General features: G+C 41.9%; 1 protein-coding gene across 2 annotated transcripts in view; it reads left to right on the plus strand.

Annotated features, from left to right (window-relative positions):
• The window catches only part of PTPN11 (protein tyrosine phosphatase non-receptor type 11), an 86053-nt gene that overhangs the window by 26081 nt on the left and 38714 nt on the right, over positions 1-21258 (plus strand). For both annotated transcript variants that reach the window (XM_061170505.1, XM_061170504.1), the window contains exons 5-9: positions 746-862; positions 1512-1625; positions 18358-18454; positions 20889-20968; positions 21095-21253. In XM_061170505.1, coding sequence (XP_061026488.1) covers positions 746-862; positions 1512-1625; positions 18358-18454; positions 20889-20968; positions 21095-21253 — 567 coding nt within the window. The remainder of the gene's footprint in view (positions 1-745; positions 863-1511; positions 1626-18357; positions 18455-20888; positions 20969-21094; positions 21254-21258) is intronic.

Here is a 21258-nt window from a genome sequence, read left to right on the forward strand (position 1 = left end):
AATTTTCAGAGTTCTGAAAAAGTTGATGACAATTTTTGCCAGGGTTCTTGTTACTTTTGTGAAAGAGCAGATTTTCAGAGGTCCTTAACTCTGTCATTCTGAAAGTGCTTCTTCCCCGCTCGCTCGATATATTTTTAAATAAAAGGTCATACCCAAATATCTTCATATATCATTTCTAGGGTTTTGTATTTTCTAAGTTTAACCATTTTCCTGTTGTTTTCCTGAAACAGCCTATTCTGGTCTCCTTGTCAGAAAAAATTTCCTGGTCTCTGTTTATAATTTCCCTTTTAAGTTTTCATTAGAAGATGAAAGTAAAGGCTTGTATATTGGGCTTCAGTGCTGCCTCACCAGCCTTAGAGTTTGTTGTGTTTCAGAGAGAAGTAGTTATTTATCTTCTGTTCAGCAGCCTTGTGTATAGTCACTTAGCCTAGAGTATAAGTAAATAGTAAATATGGTTTTTCTTTTTTTTTTTTCTAGCTATTTATTTAACTTATGAGGGAGAAACTTCTTTGTGGCCTAGTTAATGTTGGATACTTACTTAGAGCTTCTCACACCTCACAATGAACTCTTACATTGGATCTGCTTCTCCATTTTCATCATCTTTGTTGCTTCCCTTTCTTTGTGCTCTTACAGCTCTTCAATCTTTCCATTATTGGGGGAGAGTTAGTCTCTGTACTTGAGTTGGGAAAAACAGTAATTTAACATAAAGGTCATGGACATAATTTTTTTTTTTTTGTCTTGAAAGGAACTGAAATATGATGTTGGTGGAGGAGAACGGTTTGACTCTTTGACAGATCTCGTGGAGCATTACAAGAAGAATCCTATGGTAGAAACATTGGGCACAGTACTGCAACTCAAGCAGGTAAGCATTTTGGAAAGCTAAACTCCCCCTCCTTATAGAGTTTAAGAAGTCCGAACATAGCATATTCCAAACAGACAGAAGTAGAATAGTATCGTGAACCTCCATGTACCCATCACCCAGCTTCAATTACGATCAACTCATCAAATCTTGTTTCATTTATTACTCCACTCACTACCTTCTTCTTGTAGTATTTGGAAACAAATTCTAGATATTACATCATTTTCATGATTATCTCCATATGTAATTCTAAAAGGCTTATGGAGTTTTTAAAGCAAAGTTTTTATCAAATTTTCATTGTAGATGCACCTTTGGTTACCTTTAGGTGATCATACCTTTACATTTTGGAGTTATTGCTGTTTCAAAGCTCACACTTATTACTTAGTGGCAAATGATACCATCTCTAACATTGTGGTCTATTTATAAAGAAAAATAGGTTTGAATTTATATCAGCAAAGTGTGTGGAGATTGAAGAAAGATATATTTCCTGAAAGAACAGAAAGGAAAGTGAAACTCTATTTGAAAACTTTTACTGTGAACTTCCTGTCCTTGCCTCTATGAACACCAACATAGAAGTCTTTTTTTTTTTTTGCATTAACACTTTTTTCTGTAATACTTTCTTCATTTCACACCAACTGCTGAATTTGATTAGCCCCTCAACACAACTCGTATCAATGCTGCTGAAATAGAAAGTCGGGTTCGAGAACTAAGCAAATTAGCTGAGACCACAGATAAAGTCAAACAAGGCTTTTGGGAAGAATTTGAGGTAAGTTATTAAAAAAAATTTTTTTACATGATTTATTAAATCCTGTTCTTAATGGAAGAGAAGTTGGTTTCATGTTTGGGATTGGATCTGAAAGACTTGGATCTGCGTCCTTTCCTTATTTGGCCATTGATTGACATGGAACAAGTTGCTGAGGGGGCTTTTTCGAATAAAGTGGCATTATGTTCTGGGAGAAGGGAGTTGGCAGTTAATATTAAATGGATGAGCCAATAGCTCCATTTGGGTCTTTTGGTTTGGACTGCTGGCAAAACCCCAGAAAAAGAAAAGAATCTAATTCTTCGGAAGATTTCCAGCATTGGCTGGGGTCTATAGAAAGAATCTATAGCTTTACTGCAGTGAATAAGTGAAAGACAGTTATCTCATGGTGGCTTTAATCTGGGAGTTGAAATTTATAACTTTGAGAGGTTAAGTGAACTGATTTCTTTCCTGAAACCAGCTTGGGTAGGAGAATGTCTCCAGTGGGAGTGGGCTGTGTTCCTGTTGCACTGAAGTTTGTCACCTGCCAACTCATTGTAATCTTATTCTCTCCGTTATCATCCCTGTGACAGAAAACTTCGTCAAAAACAATTTTTTGTGTGTGTGTGCCATATTTACCTTCATAGTTATTCTTAGCATGTAGCGCAGTGCCTGGTACACAGCAGAAACTCCGTAAATGTTTGTTGAATGAGTATTTACATTTAGCTAATATTTATGTTATTTTATTAATACTACTCTGTTTATGGGAATGATTATTCCATACTTTTTGTAGGACTTTAGAATTCATAAATATTTGTGGAATGAATGAACAAATGAATGGCCACATGAAGTCCTTTTAACCACAGTATGTCAGATTAATGGTGAGATATTATTTCCATTTTACAGACGAGGAGCCTCAGACTCAGGGAGGTTAAGTAAATTGTCCAACTTCTGTACCACGAATATTGATTGAATTGCAGCACTGAGGATGTGTACAGAATAGAACAGTCATGGTCATTGCTGAACATTGCTAACCAGGGACTTGACCTCACATTTATTCTTTTATACCAGCATTGGGTTAGTCACCAAGGACACCATGGTGAACAAGATGGACAGGGTTTCGTCTTTAAGGAGCTTTGAGTTGAGAGAGGGATAAGTACAGAAATTTTAGAAATCTTACATCAAAATTTGAATGAAAAGCCTATTTTTAAAAACTTTTTATTATGCAAAATTTCAAATATATACAGAAGCAGAGCAAATTGTATAATTATAGCAATATATACCTATCACTCAGCATTAACAATTGTTGATATCTGGCCAGTCTTTTTATTTATTTTTTATTTTTTAATAAATTAATTAAATTAATTAATTAATTTATTTTTGGCTGCGTTGGGTCTTCGTTGCTGCGCGTGGGCTTTCTCTAGTTGTGGCGAGCAGGGGCTACTCTTTGTTGCGGTGCGCGGGCTTCTCGTTGCGGTGGCTTCTCTTGTTGAGGAGCAGGGCTCTAGAGCACAGGTTCAGAAGTTGTGGTACATGGGCTTAGTTGCTCTGCAGCATGTGGGATCTTCCTGGACCAGGGATTGCACCTGTGTCCCCTGCATTGGCAGGCAGATTCTTAACCACTGCACCACCAGGGAAGCCCCTGGCCAGTCTTTTTAAACTACACCCCACTTAACTCCCCCAGCCCTGGCTTATCTTGAAGCAAATCCCAGATGTTATTTCATCTGTAACTATTTCATTAAAGAAAATTATAACCAGAATATCATTATCACTCCTAAAACTATTAACAATAATTTCTTAATATTAACACATATCAGTCACTGTTCACATTTTCTTGATATACACACACACACACACACTTGCAGATTGTTTGAATTGGGAAGTGTTTTTTCCCCACTTGATTATGAAAAAAATTTTGAATATAAAATAGATTTGTATAAAGAACCCCCATGTACCATTATCAGTTTCACCAGTTACCCCAGATATCACATGAAATATCATAAATATTTCAGTATTCATGTAATTCTTAAAAAATTAACCAAAACACTACTACCACATCTAAAAAAAGATAATAAAAGTTCATCAAATAGCTAGTCATTGTTCCAATTAAGCTAGTTGTCTTTTTTTTTTTTTTTTTAACTTGTTTGTTGTTGGATCACTTTTCAAATAAGTTCCCCATGGATCTCTGTTTTTAAACTCTGTTTTTTTTGTTTTGTTTTGTTTTGTTTTGCCGTGAGGCTTGTGGGATCTTAGTTCCCCAGTCAGGGATCGAACCTGGGCCCTTGGCAGTGAAAGTGCAGAGTCCTAACCACAAGACCGCCAGGGAATTCCCACTGTTTTTAAAATCTTAAGCCTCTTTATATTCTTACTCCCCTTTCAGCCTCTCTATTCCATCCTTTCCCCCTCCCTTCCTTTCTCTTCCACTCCCTTTTCTTCTCTCTCTGTATTAGTCCATTCAGCTGATATAACAAAATACCATAGACTGGGTGGCTTATACACAACTGAAATATATTTCTCAGAATTCTGGAGTTCTGGAGGCTGGATCTGAGATCATGGTGCCAGTATGGTCCGGTGAGAGTCCTCTTCCAGACTGGCAACTTCTCATTGTATTCCCTCCTGGCAGAAGGGGTGAGGGAGCTCTGTGGGCCTTCTGTATGAGGGCACTAATCCCATTCATGAGGGCTCCACCCTCATGACCTAATCACTTCTCAAAGGCCTCACCTTCTAATAACCATCACCATGGGCATTAGGATTTCAACATAGGAATTTTGGGGGGACACAAACATTCAAACCACAGGACCCTGTTTTTTGTTACTGTTTTTGTTATTGGAGAAAGCAGGTCCTTTGTCCAGAGAGTTACTTACGATCTGGATTTTTCTGAGTGTGTCTCTGTGGTGGATTTTAACACCTTTCTCCCCTGTATTTCTTGTAAGTTGATCTATCTAGACACTTTGTTAGATCCAGTTTTTCTTTGGCAAGACTGCGTATGAGATGGTGTGTCAGGAGGTGCTTATGTCCTGTTGCTTCTCTTTTTATTTTCTAAGCAGCAACTGGTAATTATTGCCTAGATCCATTCACTTATAAGGTGTGTAAGATCGTGGTATTCTTAACTTTATCATTCGTCATTATTAACTGGAATATTTCTATAAAGATGAGCTTTTTGTCACCAAGGCAGGATATATGCCTGATTCTTTCCTGTTTACTAAGTAGTTTTCAAAATAGCATTCTCCAAAAAAAATTTTTTTTATCTATATGTACTCATGGATTTTTTAAACATATTTAGTGTGCTTCTATCTATGGCATTTATTATCATTTCTGTTGCTCAAATTATTTTAGCTTTGACCAGTGGGAGCTTCTGCAAGCTGGCTTCTACTCCTTCCTATACAACTCTAGTAGTTTTTGCTAGATTCCTTACTTTCTGGTGTAATAAGTTGTTACAGTGTAATACATTTCCCATGTCAGAACTGGAATCAGTCATTTCTCCAAGGAGTGAGTTAGCTTTTCTCTCATTTTCCTCCCTTTCTTCCTTCCTTCTCTTTCTTCCTTTCCTGGGAAGTGGTATTTAGAGACTACAGTCTGGGAGCCAGAAGTGTTTATTGTTGTCAGGTTGGTTATTTCCTTCTCAATGGGTGGAGCTAGAAAAAATTGTTTTCTTGAAATAAATTATGAGTCCAAATGGTACTTCCAATTCAAATTTAAGACTCAGACTAATAAGACTTCTGCTACCCCCAATAATATCATTACTGAAAACAGTTTAATTTTTTTTCCAGCTTTTATTTTTTAATCCTTAGGGTAGATCCTTCAGAGATGTATAGTCAAATTACTGCGCTTTCAACTCATTTGTAATAGTCTTCTCTATGTGGTTATATACGAACTGGATATACAACTAGGTTATTTGTTTCATTTTATGTTTTGATTTCAGAAATTTCTTTCTATAAAATTTTATTTACAATTATATAAAATATTGCCTTTGATTCTAAAGTCAAATATAAAAAGTACATTCAAAGAAGTTTATCTTCTATCCCTGTCTTTTCCTCCTTATATTTATAGCCATTTAAAAAAAAGTTGTAGTTCATCATTACCTTTCAAAAAGTATAAGCAAATATATATCTGTAATTTCATAACCCATCCTTTCATGGATAAATAGTAGCATAATTTTGCATACTTTTTTCCAACTTCTTTTTTTTATTACATTGGAGATCACTCCACAGTATTATCTACAGATAGTCTTCATTCATTTTTACTGCACAGTACTCCACTGTGTGGATGTACCATAGTTTATTCAACCTATTGATGAGCATTTGGATAGTTTCCAAATATATTACAAAGAAGATACAATGGATAGCCTTGTGCATGCATATTTTTCTCTTTTCGCTGATTATTGTTAATATTAACATTTTTTTTATATTCTGTGTTAAAAAAAGTGATGATTGTTACTCATCTTTAATTTTTTTTTTTTTTTTGGCCAGGCCATGTGGCTCGCGGGATCTCAGTTCCCGATCAGGGATTGAACCCAGGCCACAGCAGTGAAAGCGCGGAAACCTAACCAACTACACCACCAGGGAACCCCCTACTCATCTTTAATTTTTATTATATATCCTACATGATTTTGGTTAGCATATTTAAAGTCTGAAAAGTATTTTTAATTAAAATTAAAAGATATCAAACCTTTTTGGTAAATATAAGAAGTGAGCTATTTTATTTTGTTTTTTTAAATTATTATTTATTTATTTATTTTTGGCTGCGTTGGGTCTTTGTTGCTGCGCGCGGGCTTTCTCTAGTTGCGACGAGCGGGGGCTACTCTTCATTGCGGTGTGCGGGCTTCTCATTGCAGTGGCTCCTCTTGTTGCAGAGCACAGGCTCTAGGCGCGCGGGCTTCAGTAGTTGTGGCTCGCGGGCTCTAGAGCACAGGCTCAGTAGTTGTGGCACACAGGCTTAGTTGCTCTGCGGCATGTGGGATCTTCCTGGACCAGTGCTCGAACCTGTGTCCCCTGCACTGGCAGGCAGATTCTTAACCACTGAGCCACCAGGGAAGTCCCAGTGAGCTATTTTGTAATCTAGTCCCATTTTTGTGTTACACTTCAAAATAGCTGAGGCCATCATTTGCACAGACCACTTTTCCTATAAAGTGACTATGAACTTTAAAAAAATTACAGCAGCAAATTGGGTATCTGGTGCAGTGGTGGATTCTTTAAGTTCACTTAGGCAATGCTTAGAGAAACAAAGTCAAACCTTCCTACAGCTTGTGGCAGTAGGGAGTTTTTTATGATCCCTTTGGCGGGGTCAGGATAGAACTTAGAAGGAAATCCTAGCCTGACTTTTCTGGCCATGGAAAAAGGTTGATTCTAAACGCTGACCTGATGATTTCAGTCCGTGACATCTGAAATTCAGTTCATCTTTTATACATTATTAACAACAAAATGGGGGAAAACTGAGTTGGCTTTCAGGGGAAATGGAAAAAAACAAGATCACATCTGTACTCTACTAAGTCCTCTGTAGACGTCAGGCTGGGGTGATAAATTGTCAGGCACTAAATCAGGGCATTAACGTTTCATTTAAACTGAAGCTAAATCCAAGTAGCTGATGGCCTGCTTTCTAGATCTCTTATGTACCTGCTTCTTAAATCCAGTCAGTTTTCAAAAAATTGCCCTTTCAGGTTGGGGCCAGGGGAATAAGGCTGAGAACAGAATGAACCATTATAGAAGAACTTAGGTATGTGGAAGCAGAGATTCATTAAAATCTAAATGCTCTGAAGCTGAAGTTTGATCCAACAGCAAGGCATTATTATTTTAGTGGTTGTACCTTAGTTGTTTCCCAGAAGGTGATAAATTTGGGATCAGTTCCTTCTTACTGTGTGTTCTGATGGTCTTTAAAGTGAACCAAAGCTCTAAATTGCAATACCACTGATAATTTAACTCTCATAGCTATGTTTTGTTTGTCTATATGCCCGGCTTCTGGTTTTCTGTGAAACTCTTTGTGTTCTTTTGGGTAATTTTTCCCTAGAAGACACTTATAAATTACTTCCGATTTTGATGCATCTTAAAATACAAAGTGTCTTGTGAAGCTCTTTGGTTCTTTTCTCCTTTGCTCCTGAAATAAATTCAGGTAGGTGGTTTTCTTCTAGGATATGTGGTGTGGTCAAAACATTGCAAACCCAAGTTTTTAATTTTTCCTATAGAGTCCCCATTTTTTTTTCCTTTCTTTCCCCAGTTTTTTTTACTGTGGTAAAATGAGATTGTCCTTTTCTGTAAACATCTTTTGTCTCCTGCATATCTCTGCCATGACTGTAAAGAAGTGGAAAGTATTTCTAGATTTGTTGAAATGAAGTAAAGTTCTGTCAACATGAGATGAACACTAAATAAATGATCAGGCAGGTTTTGATCCTGCAATTTTGTCCCTGCGATGTGCAAGTTACCTGAAACCTGAATTCAGCCCTTGTGTGTCACCGTGAGAGGCGTATCGCATGGCTACATTTATAGGGTATCTGCCCTCTCTGTGCCTGTTCTTCCCTTTTGAGTCTCTAGACCTGAGTTGCCAGGGGGCCCTGTGAGCTGAGCCTGGACATCATCTGACTGCAGGACCCAAGTTGAGGATGGAAATCTTGCTGTTGATAGTTCTTCGGCTGCCAGTCTTTGCCTTCACCCTCCTCTTCCATCTCACTGCCCCCTCTGTATCCAGAACCCCGGCTCTCCACACACCTGCTTCGTTCTTCTTTCCCTGCAGAAGGTTTCTTTGCTTCTTGACTTACGAACTTTACTTCTTACCCCTTTCAGATATTGAAACTAGCAACTTTCAGTCATTGTATCAAAGTCTCAGCGATTTTCACTGGCTCAGACGCCATCCATCTCTGGTCCAAGGACACCATCACATAGAACAAAGACATCTTCATGGACCACTGTGTTTGGGGAAAAATAGTTCTCAGATGAAGGTTATAGGGAGTTGGGCAGACACCCCCAAAATATCTCCCCGAAACAGTAGCCATTGGTGGTGGCAGTGATTAGTTTGTTCATTCATTTAACGAATATTTATTAAGCACAGACTCTATGCTGGAGTCTCTGTTCTAGGTTCTGGGGATGTAGCAGAGAACAAGTCATAGTCTTTATCCTTGTGGAGTCAATTGGGAGAGACAGACAGTAAACAAAGAAGCAGGTAAGTATTCATTATGTGAGATGGTGATAAATGTTGTGAAGAAAATAAAGTAGGGGAAGATAAAAAGGGTGTGCTGATGGGGGCATCACCATTTTACATAGATCTCTCTGACAGAATGGCATTTGAGTGGAGACCTGATGGAAATAATGGAGCAAGGCATGCAGATAACCTCAGGAAGAACGTTCCAGGCAAAGGGAACAGCAAGTGCAAAGGCCCTGAAGTGGGAATGTGCTTAATGCACGTGGTGCACCATCAGCAGACAGGCCAGTACCATCAGAGAAGGGTGAGCAAGAGGGAAGTGTAGGTGCAGCCATAACGGAGGGGTCAGATCCTACGGGGCACTGCGGTCAGGGTAAAGCCGTTGGCTTTTACTTGGAGTGAGATGGAAAATCTAAGGAGAGTTTTGAGCACAGGAGTGAGGTGATCACTCAGGTTGCCACACGGAGGACAGTCTGCAAGGGGAAGGATAGAAGCAGGGAGATGGGCAGGGAGGCAAATTGCAATAATTTGAACAGAGAAATGATGTTGGCTTTGACCAGGGCAGCAGCAGCGGAGGTGCTTGAGAACTTGAGACTTTTTTGAAGGCAGAATTGTCAGTATTTGAAGGTAGAGTTGACAGATTGTATGGTTAAGACAGAGGTGAGGCAGGATAAGGTGAAAGTTTTTGGCTTGAGCAATTAATTAGTAGGATGGAGTTACCGTTTGCTTAGATGGGGAAGAATGGAAGGAATGGGTTTGGGGGAGACTCGGAGGGATGAGTTTTGGGGGAAACTGGGAGGGATGGGTTTTGGGGCAGGTGATCAACTTCCATTTTAGACATGTTAAGGTTTGGACTGCCTATTACATACCTAATGGGAATATGATTCTTCAGCTAATGCAATTGTGTTACAGGTTGGATTGTACTAGAATGTTCTTCCTTCCTCACTTCACCACGCTAACATCTCTTCACTCTTCAGTTCCCAGCATCAGGGTCATTTGTCATTTTCTCAGGGAAGCCTCCTTGATCCCTGTCCCTATGCCTGGGTTGATTCTTCCTGTTATATGTGCACATAGCAGCAGATCCTTTCCTTTGTAGAGTTTACCATCCTTGGAATTCATGAATAATTTGTGTAGTTATTGGTTTAATGTTTGTTTCTTGTCACTGTGAATCCATAGAAGCAGATGGCGTTATGAGGTCTGTTGGAATAAGAAGAGGTCTTGTTCAAATGAAACTGTTTGTGAAAAAATAAAGAGACAAACTTTGATCCTGCTGTTTTATGTCTGCTGTGTGCATATTATCTAAAAAAATAGTCCGGGTCAGTCTGTGGGCCTCGCAAGGACAGATAGTCCTGTTTTGTTCACTGTAGCCCCAGAATCCAGCAGAGAGCCTGGCACACAGTAGGCACAAAATAAGTATTTGTGTTATGTTGAATCTGAGCTGTTTTCCGTAGCAAGAGGGACTTGTACTGGCTTCAGACCCTTTGCTTATATTCAATAAGGAACAGCTTTCTGATGCTTAAAAAGTGTGGAGGAATGTTCCAGGCTTTGCTTTGAGATGTTCCTCTTTATTCTCATGCAGTTTTCATTTGGAGCCCCTGTTTGAGGGTTGGTGAATGCACATTTTAGTCTCTGAGACCCCTCTACACACTTGCTTAAAAGGATGTCATTCAGGGTCTCAGTAATGAATTTCAGGCAGATTTTAGTTTTGAACCCTCTGTTTCTGATTTAGAAAGAAACACAATACACACAGACAAACCTTCCACAACACCTTTTTAACTGGGGTTCTATTTTCTCAGCTCTTTAAAGCTTGTTTTCCTTAGTAATTGGGTTTTTTTTTTAAAAGCCCAGCCTCCTTCTGTTATACAAGCCTCTCTTCCCTGTCGTGGTCTGAAGCTGTGCTCCGTTTGCACGGGCATCGCAGGCATTTCTCTGACAGCCACACAGATGTCCTGGATTCCACCAGCAGCTCTGCCAACCGACAGAGGAGCTAGTGCCTTTCTTCAAACCCACAAATTCTACTTGGAGATGGTTAGGTTTTATGGAGACAAGGCTTTAACTGCACCCCAAAGCTGTGTCTCAAAAAATAATTCTTGCTGGTGCTCTCTAGCGGAAATCTTCTGCTTGGTGACTAAGCAAAGCCACACTGAACAACCACCCCAACCAGGGCTCCAGCCTCATGATTAAAAATGCTCCGGGAGGGCAGCCTTGAGCTGTCACCAGGCTTTTCCATCCAGGCCTGCGCTCCCAGCTGCTTAATAGAAGGGCTGCCACCTTCTGGTGGGCAGAGCATCACAGTGGCTAAGGGGTTTTATTCCACAAGCTCCATTCTGGAGAAATTCCTTTGTTTCTTTTGAACTATTTCTCTTTCAGCCCACTCCCCCCCCCCCCCACCACCCCTTGCTTTTGTTCTGTGCCCCTCCAGTGTCAGGTTTTTCTCTTTAGAGTTGTTTTCGTTTGCTGGAGATGCTTGACATCTTTACAGAGAATTGAAGAACCGAAGGTGCTTCCAGGTGCTTTCACATCTCTGCTGTACCTTCCCCTTTGCCTTTGAACAACGTTGCTGCTTTCCGCACTGCGGGCCTGTGCTGCAGCCTCCATTTCTTCTTAGCCCCTTTCTTCTTTAACCTTGGAATGTGACAGCCCCCAGTATACTGAAGTAACACTTTGAGAAGACACCAGTGGCTTTCTTATTAAGATTAAAAAATAGTCTTTTCTCTGGTCCCTTTCTTCCGTGAGCTGCTCTTGAGACAGCTGTCCAGCTCCTCATTGCCACCATTTTCTTGTTTCTCTGACCTGCAGCAGCATGTGCCTGGTTTATTCCTTCCTCCCCTCCCTTGTGCTCTTCTTGCTGTTTGTTGCTTTTTCTTCTCCCAACCAGTTAACTCTGGTGGTTCTCCAAGACATGGTCTGGGCCCTCTGCTTGTCTTGCTTTAAACTTGCTCTTCTTCCCTGAGGAGCACATCCATTTTCACCCTAGTCTGATTACCACTAAGTTTGTGTTGCTTCCGGGCTCTGGTTCTACCTTTTGAATTGTGCCTTCCATGCTTCTTCTTGGCTGTCATATCTCTTCAAACTCAAGCATTTGAGTTTGAACAACCAGACCTGTTATTTTGTTATTTTCCCCTTCAGACCACGTATCCCCTTTTACTTCTCATCTCTGGTGGTTGTCCTGTGTATCCTCTGACCCTGTAGGCTGGAATCCTCAGAGCATCCCTTAACGCATCTTTCTCTTCTTTCTCCCATACCTTGCCATTCACCAGGTCCGGTTGATTTTTCTTTCCTAGTTGTCTTTGTGGTCTTAGAGGAAGGAAAGAAACTAGCATTTATTGTCTGCTTGGTGCTGCATTTTGGGCTAGGGAAATCATCTCATTGCATCCCCAGATCTTATGCGGTAGGTAGATCTTGTGTCCCCGGGTGCTCTGAGAGATCAAGGCACCTGCCCAGGACCGCCCAGGTGGGCAGCAGCAGAGACAGAAGTCTCGCCTGCTGCCAGGGGTGCAGGCTCTCATCGCCTCACAAGACACCAGCTGCTCTTTTACTCTCGGCCTCTGCCCTTCCATTCGCCCTTCGTGCTAATCTACTCTCCACATTTCTCCTGTCACTCTTCTGCTCAAAAACCTTCAGTGGCTCCCGATTTCCCACCAGAGGCATAGCATTTTCATTTTGAAGATGAAGACACTGAAGCCCAGAAGAAGGGAGAAAGTTGTCCCCGAGGATGTGGCTAGCAAGTAGTTGGCTGCGCTTTGAACTTCCAGAACTTCTGACTCTAAGTCTACCGTGCTGTGCTTCTCAGCCGTTGAAGATCTCCTGCCCAGTTCTCAAGGCCCCCCATCTCCCCACCTCACCTCATTTCCCACCACTGACAGAACGCAGCTTCCAGACTCTTTGACCAGTTTCCTTCACCCTAACTCGGAGGCCACTAACTCTGGCCTCTTAGCCACCTTTGCTTATGTCCCTAACTTGCTGGGATGTTTTCCTTTCTTCCTTGCACCCATCTTAGCCCCTCACTTGCCTCAAGCCTCACCTCCTCCCAGAAACCTGCTTCACTTAGTTTTCATGGATCTCACTCCCTAAATTCCACACCACGTAATTAATTACACACTTAATCATAGATTATTAATGATAGATTTGTCTTGTACTGTTTGCTGCTGTTTCCTATGTCAGAACCTGTTCTCCTCTGGGGACCATGTCTTCTAGATTTGTTTTTCTACTTCACCTTGTTGGAGGAAGGAGGTGACTTAACTTCAAACAAGCACCTGGAAAGGAACCAAATCTTGGATTGGTTTTGTCCCTCACAGTGCTTTGTAAGTGCTTGTCCATCAGTTGGGACCTTCTCTGGTGATGAGAATCTCCAGCTGCCCTTTCACTCCCGGATGATGCTGCGGACTCACTGGGGACGAGCCTCCCCAACTCCACCGCGGGGAAATGGTGACAGGCCGTGCAGCGTGGCATCTGGAAGTGGGGGCTTTCACCCGCCGGTGGTGCCTGGTGACACCACAGAGTTTGCAGTAAAGAGGACGGAGCGAGAATTCCAGTGTTCCTCTGTGCGGAGGGCAGATGCCAGAGGGAGACAGGAGTTCATTCAGACCGGGAAGAAGGCCCGGTCTGGCACCTGCGTACGTGGTTACTGCTGTCTTATTATTCGTGGCCCCCACACCAGAGAGGCCATCTGCCTGACAGCCATCCTCAACCCTCTTTCTCTCCTTTAGGTGACCAGCCATGAGTCGGGTAGGGGGAGAGTTAATAGGAGCTTTTACATTTTTATTTTTTATAATTTATAAAAACCTTTTATTATTGAAGTTTTCACACACGCCAAAGTCAAGAAAATAGGACAATGAACCTTCTTTTTCCCAACACTCAGCTGTAACACTTATCAGTATTTTGTTAATCTTGTCTCCTCCCCTTGTAGCTTTGTTTTTTTGTTTTGTTGTTGTTGTTGTTTGTAGCCGCCCCGCGCAGCATGTGGGATCTTAGCTCCCTGACCAAGGATCAAACCCATGCCGCCTGCAGTGGAAGCGCGGAGTCTTAACCACTGGACCGCCAGGGAAGTCCCTGTAGCTTTGTTTTTAAAAATACTGTACAGTTTGGTCTGGCCTTAACGGTTAGTGGCGTTATTTTTTTTTCCCCTTAGCAATTTGTCCCCGTTGCTCAGAGCAGTGCAGGCAAATTGTTCTCAGGCCACTGTCCTGGCACATGGGCCTGCCTGGCTCTGCCCATTCATTTGTTGTTTGTCTGTCTTTCTTTGATCCTGTTTCTCCACTTGCATTCGTGACATTCTGGTCAAGAGCCGGTTCCAGTGGTCTTTAATCAGAGGACTTTGGAAGCCTGTGAGGGTCTCTTTCGGTCATCACGGTGACTGGGGATGCCGCTACTGGCATTTAGGCTGGAGGCTGGCAGGGGTCCAGGTATGGGGAGCACAGATGTTCAACAGCCATAGATGTGAGGGACCGTTCTGCATTGTGAACACCTGTTCCATCCACACTTGGTCATGCTGCTGGGCACGCCTAATGTACAATGTGGATTGGGGATTGCCTTTCTCTTCATGCCTTTTATAAAGGCTTAAAAGTTTGATATAATCCATTTGTTGATCACCGTTGATTCATGTAATCAGGTCCTTTTTGAGGGTTCATCCTTGGTTGCAAACCCTTTGGTTGTTTTACTTGGGAAAATGGGGTATCTTACAGCCTGTGCCCCAGCTTTCTAGTTGCCTGTCCCACGCCTTATCACTGGCATCCTGCCAGGCCCAGTGGAGAATGGGGATGGAGACAGTGACATTCAGCTGCAGGTCATTCACAGCTTTTGGTGCCCTGGGGGCAGCTGAGAGGGAGGCTGTGGAAGATCAACCTTGAAGGGATTGTAACCTCCTGGGGGCAGGGCTTGTTGGCTATTCTCCTTTCTCTTCCGGCCATCAGCCTGCTGCTGGGGAGGAAGCGCCCCTTAGCAGGCGGTAGCTGATTATCTCGGGTGCAGTCGGGGAGCCTCTGCAGGCAGAACATGGAAAGTGACAACTTCTGAGTTCTTTTTATTTTCAGTCTCACTCGAGATGGATGGCAGCCTTCCACTGTGGGAAATGAAATGTGTTCAGGCGACTTGGGCCCCAGGCGCAGATGAGAATGGGCTAATGGGCACTGAGGAAGGAGCGGGGCTGGAGGGGGAGAGGCACACTGTTAGTCATTACTAATACGTGACAGCTGCCAGCCGCCGGCAGTTAGCACCCTACTGCGCCTGGGACACAGTGCCTCTGGGCCTGTCCTTTCTGGAACACTCCAGGGCCCAAACTGTTTCAACTTGTGTGCTGTTCAAACCTCAAATCCGCATGGAAGAAGCAATTGGTAACTTAATGCAGGATGAGGGAAGCCAGAGGCTGAGCTGAGTAGATGGTCCAGCCAACATGCTATGGGTATTGGTGAGGATTTCCTTGGCCTGGAGCTCTGGATTATTCTAGCAAAGTGTTCTTGGTGTGTGAGATGATTTTCGTTGGCACCCCATTACAGTAAGATCGAATTAGCGAATGAGGAAGGTTTTTCTCTTTTTAACCCTTACCCATTCCTTTTGACGTGGCTTAGGAGAAGGTCTGAGTACAGTTTTAATATGCCTCTAACACCTACCTCTAACACCTGCCAGTGTCCCTTTTTCTTTACAGAGTCTCAGGCATGCTACAGTATCCAGGTAGAATTTGACACTATTTTGTTTTTATGATATTCCTTTTTCTGGTTACCTTCCATATATGGAGAGTGATACTGGTTTTCATGTGTGCTAGTAACATGCAGTTTCCTTTTGAAATACATTTTCTGAAGGGGAAAAAAGAGGCTGTTAATTTAAGAAAACAACTGATATAACAGGTGATGTGCTGAGATGGCACAGCATCTTGAAGATGCTTTTCAAATGACTGAAGATCGGGAAATGCTGTTTTAATATTTTGCCTACGTGGTTTTCCTTTACGTTGAAGGCCAGGCCGACAGTGTCAGCATGGGATGCTGAATGTGGGCCCTGTAGTGCCGAGGCCATCGCCACGATGGTCTGTGGTTTGTATGTCTCCCTCCACCCCCTTCTGTATTTATTTGTTCATTCAGCGGATACATTTTGAGTGCCTACTTTGTGCTGGATGCTGTGCTGTTTGCAGGCAAACAAGGGTGGTCCATGCTCTCTAATAGAAGAGACAGATTGTAAAGACGTAGCTGGGATTCAGTGTGACGAGTGTACTCACGGAGGGAGGTGCTGCAGCCCTTGCACTGGTATCGTGAGCCACAGGGAGGTCGTGCTGAGCGGGTCAGGAGAGCTTCCCAGAGGAGGAGGTGTTTGCGGTGGGTCCTAATGAGTAAGTAAAATGTAACCATTCATAGGTACTCAAGGCAGAGAAAGGGAATTCTAGGCAGAGGGGATGGCATGAATAAGAACATGAAGGCCTGAAGAAATATGGTGAGTTCAAGACCCTTGTGTATATTTGGTGTGGCTAGAGTGTAGACAGTGCGCCTTAACTCTTAACACCAACCCTATGGGGTAGGTAATTAGGATTAGCCCCACTTTACACTTGGGAACACTGAGGCACGGACAGGATAGTAACTTGGTGAAGCAGAAGCTGAGGTTAGAGGCAGGCCTCCATTAGCTCAGAGAAGGTTTCCTGAGTTGTTCTGAAAAGCGTGCATTTGATCTTGAAGGCAGAGGGAGAAATTGAAGGTGATTAAACAGGGCGGGACTGGGTGAAATTTGCCTTTTCTAGAGAATGCTCTGGCAGTGTGCCCTCCACAAGTGGAGCATCACTTGAAGTTTGTTTCATAAGTGAACACTTGAATGCTTTGCTGTCAAGTTTGTTTTGAATCAAGCACCTAGTTATTTCCTAGCATGTGTCCCGCCCTCCCCCCACCCCGTTGTAGCTTTTGTTGGTGGTGTTTCTCTTCACTTGGTTGATGTTTAAGTGATTGATTCAGTTCATAGTGTTTGAACCTCACCTTAATGTCTAATAATCAAGATCAAACTTTCTTCCTAACACAGCAATATTGCACCGTAAGGCTGGCTCACAGTTCAGAGGAAATGCCAGCTCCAAGGAGGCAAATGGCTGTAATTACTTAAAGTGAACTCATTTAAGAATTTTGAGTGACCGTTTGATTGTCAGAGTTCTGCATACATTGTATTTTATTTCTGTCCAGGTTTCCACTGGCTAAACACTTTGGTTATGAGCTGTGTGTCAAGGCCAAATATTGCATTTTGAAACTGAGAGTCAAAACTAACAATTTAAACTCCTGACTTTCATACCTGTCTGTGAAATTCAGATAAATGAAATGGAAATATAACAGGGCTGCTGTGTTACGAAGTACTGACTCTGCCTCTCCTTGTAGAGAAATCTCTAAGGGAAAATCATTTTAGCATATATAAATATATTAAAAATATATATAACACTTTTTTCCCCCCCTTTTTAGTCTTCCTTTCACTTTCTTGATTTGCCCCATTTGTGATTTCCCATTCAAATTAGGCTTGTTTGAAACCAAGGGTCCCTTGAAGAGGCACTTCTGGTAATTTTGAAAATGAAACCTACTCCTTGAAAATGCTTCAGCCTGGCTTGTCCACCTTCCTGTCTGCTTCTGCAGCTGGTGCTTCTCACCACTTCCCCACGTCCTCTCTTCCCCTGGGGCCAGCTCCGCTGTGGCTGCCTGGCTTAGGCTCTTGCCCTGATCGCGTTCCCCACCTCTTTTCCCTGCAGAGGTGTCCTTCCTGACCCCTCGCTTTGGGAGCCCGAGAGTTCTCCTCCTCTGCCTCTGGCTGCGGAGAGGATAGGGGCCCCCTCCCCTCAGAGCATAGGGGAGCGGGTGTCTGTGCAGACGCAGGCTGGCTGCCCAGGGCACTGACACGGGTTTGAAGCATAGGAGGACTCTAAAGCCTTGCTAACAAAGCTTGCATGCCCATGATCTAGTGGTACCAGAACTACTACTGTCCGCCAGGATCCAAATTCGAGAACTGACTTTCAGCTTGCTCTGAATTAATCAGTGGTAAAAGGCAGATCATAAAATCCTCAAGAACACGGATCACATGTATTATTTGGATGCTGTATACCAATGCTCACTGGCTTTCGTTCTTAATAATTGTTATTTTAAAAGGTTTCTCTTCTTATAAATATTTATTTATTATAGCAAATTTAGGCAAAAAACAGTTAAAAAAAAAAAGAAAGAAAACAAAAAGAAAAAGCATAATCCCACTGCTCTGAAAAAAATAATCCCCGTTACTTTTTTGGTGTATATCCTTCTGCCATTTCTTATATACACAGGTGCATGCAGACATACGGGCTTATGTAAGACACTGTTTTGGAAGTTTGACCTGCTTTTCAGTTAATACTTACTCTGATCATCATTCCAAGGCATTAAATATTCTCCTAGGATATCTTTTAAATGTCTGTAGAACATCTTTTGTATGAATGACCGAAAGTGTTTATTTAGGCAGCCCTTTCTGGTTGGACATTTATGTTGTTTCCAGTGTTTCTGCCACTCTTGATATAGCATTAAGGTGAGCTTTCTTGTAGCTATTGCCCACGACTCTTGAACATTTCCTAGGATAAATTCCCTAAAGTGGAAGTGCTGGGTCAAGCTTTTTTTTTTGAAGCTTTTGGTGCATAATAATATTTACTTTTGTTTCTCTCTAGACACTACAACAACAGGAGTGCAAACTTCTCTACAGCCGAAAAGAGGGTCAGAGGCAAGAGAATAAAAACAAAAATAGATATAAAAACATCCTGCCCTGTAAGTATCAATATATTTCTCCATAATAGTCACTCTAGGAGGTTTTGATTCCCAGTGTCTCAGTAACTTTTCTGGGGGCCATGTGCTTTCTCAGCAGATCCAAGGCCTTAGCTTCTTTTAATTGTAAGTAGTTTCCAAAATAATCAGCTGTTTTGGGGATGGATGGCCTCGTTCACTGAGTTCCTGTGATGTTGATTACGGAGTAAAATTGCCACTGGGAGGCTTAGTGTGTGGTTGTTTCCTTCTGTTAATTAATTTTGTCTGCGTAGGAGAGATCATCTCAAGGCTTGCCATCTCCCAGGGTCTCACCATCAGCCTCAAGGGTCCCAGGCTTGTGTCCTTGCTTTGCAGTGCCCAGCCCTTGGGTCTTGGGGACTCCATGCCTCCTCTCTGGGGCTCTGTTCCCTCATCTGGGGAACAGACGAGCTCCTCCTGGGGGTTCTTCCAACTGTTCCCTTCATCTTTTCCGACATCCCTCATCCCTTGAGCTCGAGTTACTGGAGATTCAGGTGCATGCCTATGCTTTGCTCAGAAGCAGACCTTGTGATATTCATAAAGCAGTACCTCCTTTAACACCCAGATGCTACCAGGTAGAGCCTGAGTTGAACTGTAGTGAAAAAGAGGCCCAGAAGGATGTAGGCCTTGGGTGAGGATCCCAGAAATGGCAGCACACGGTTGTCATAGCTCACCTCCCCTGAGTGCTGTCTCTGTGCCAGACTCTGAGTCCATGTCTCACTTAATCCGTATCCCATGCACACAGAGCAGGAGTTCTTATTATCCCCATTTTAGGGACCATTTTAGCGACCATTTTAGCAAGGTCACAAGTGGGAGTGAGTGGGAGAACTGGTACTGGAGCCCCCAAAGTCACTGCTCTTAGCCCTGGGCTCTAATGCAGGGTCTCCAGAGTGGGCTGGGTAAGGCAGTCTGCTATGGGACAGGGAAGGAACATTTAGAACGTCTCTTGATTTACATCCTTTATCTTAAAAAAAAAAAAAAAAAAAAAAAAGAGAGAGAAAATTTTAAATCTGATGTGCAGCCTGATGGCAGAGCGTGCATAATGTTTTTACCCAATTTAAAAATAAGGCTTGTGTGTATGTATAATTGTATATATATTTCAGTGTTCAAAAACTTTATTATTGAAGTGTATTGGGGAGCATGATCAGATTGGAGAGCACTGCTCTAATGTCTCCTCAGGTCAGAGCTATTTTGTCAGATACTGTAAACCCGTCCCATGTGTGCGTGTGTGTGTCTGTGTGTGTGTGGCATAGTCTTTCTGTATACATAGGTGCGCACACACAGTGTATATGTATATCACATCCATATAGATATTTGTAATGTGTGCAGGTGAGGATGGGAGAAAGTGGAGGCATTTCTAATACTGAGGAGAGACAATGAGGAATTTGTAGAGAATCATTTTGAGCCACAGCATGGTCCTAATGACGTTGGGGAAGCATTGCCCTCTTTATGTCTTAAGTTTTCATTTCTGCTCAGGAGGTCTAAATGGTACTCATTAGTAAGATGTGGGGATGTAGGAAAAGATGAAGGGAACAGTGGTATGAAGTATCTATTGATAAATAGAATATTATTGCCCTTTCCTCCCTTAAAGATCCCAATCAGATGTTTCTTCTGATTAACATCATATTCTTTAAAGATGGGGAGTCTGAAGCAAAAGAACATTATTCTAGTAAGACATACAACTTTACTACTATTTCTCAGTGTAAAATGTGTTGCTTAGGTAGAACACTCAGATTTTTTTAAAATCAGTAACGTACTTTTGTATAAAATTTGGTCAGTAGATACTATCATCAGAATCCTGTTGTCTAGATACTGTATTTAATTCTATTTAATTTAATTCATTAAAAAGAAAACCCTTTTTATTACAGAAAGTTTAAAATATATTCAAAAGTAGACAGAATAGTATAAAGAACCCACACGTACCCATCACCCAGCTCCAACAATTGTCAACTCCTGCCCAATCTTGATTCATCTATATTCTGATACACTTCTCTTCTCTCCCCGAATTATTTTGAAGCAAATCTCAGACATCATGTCATTTACCTGTAGTTTACTCTTCCTCTAAAAAAAAACCCCAAAAAACAAAAATACCGTTTGTTTTGAAATAATTTTAGACTCACAAGAAGTTACAGAAATATGTAGAGGGTTCCCATGTACCCTTTACCCAGCTTCTCCCAATGATAATATTCTATATATCCATAGTACATTATCAAAACCAGGGAATTGACATTGCTGCTTTATTCTCTTAAAGAAAGCATTATGAGGCATCATATTCAGATTATTGTTTACGATTTAGTTTTTAATGTTGTTTTATCATGAAATGAACAAAACTTGGACTCGTTGAGGATGAACTGATTTGAACTGATTTGTCCTGAAGAGGTCTCAGTACCTTTGTGACCGTGGTCTCTTTTTCTTCCAGTTGATCACACCAGGGTTGTCCTACATGATGGTGATCCCAATGAGCCTGTTTCAGATTACATCAATGCAAACATTATCATGGTAAACTTTGTTTCTTGTGGTGTTTTCTGACTGTATATTGCTAGCCAGTTTTTGTATTTTAAATCCTTCTTCATGGCCTGAAAGCAGTTTTCAAATGTTTGAAGTATTTTCTTCCTAAATTTCTAGCCTGAATTTGAAACCAAGTGCAACAACTCAAAGCCCAAAAAGAGTTACATTGCCACACAAGGCTGCCTGCAAAACACCGTGAATGACTTTTGGCGGATGGTGTTTCAAGAGAACTCCCGAGTGATTGTCATGACAACAAAAGAAGTGGAGAGAGGAAAGGTATG

Source organism: Eubalaena glacialis, chromosome 15 (genome assembly GCF_028564815.1).
Source record: "Eubalaena glacialis isolate mEubGla1 chromosome 15, mEubGla1.1.hap2.+ XY, whole genome shotgun sequence".
Lineage (NCBI taxonomy): Eukaryota > Metazoa > Chordata > Mammalia > Artiodactyla > Balaenidae > Eubalaena > Eubalaena glacialis.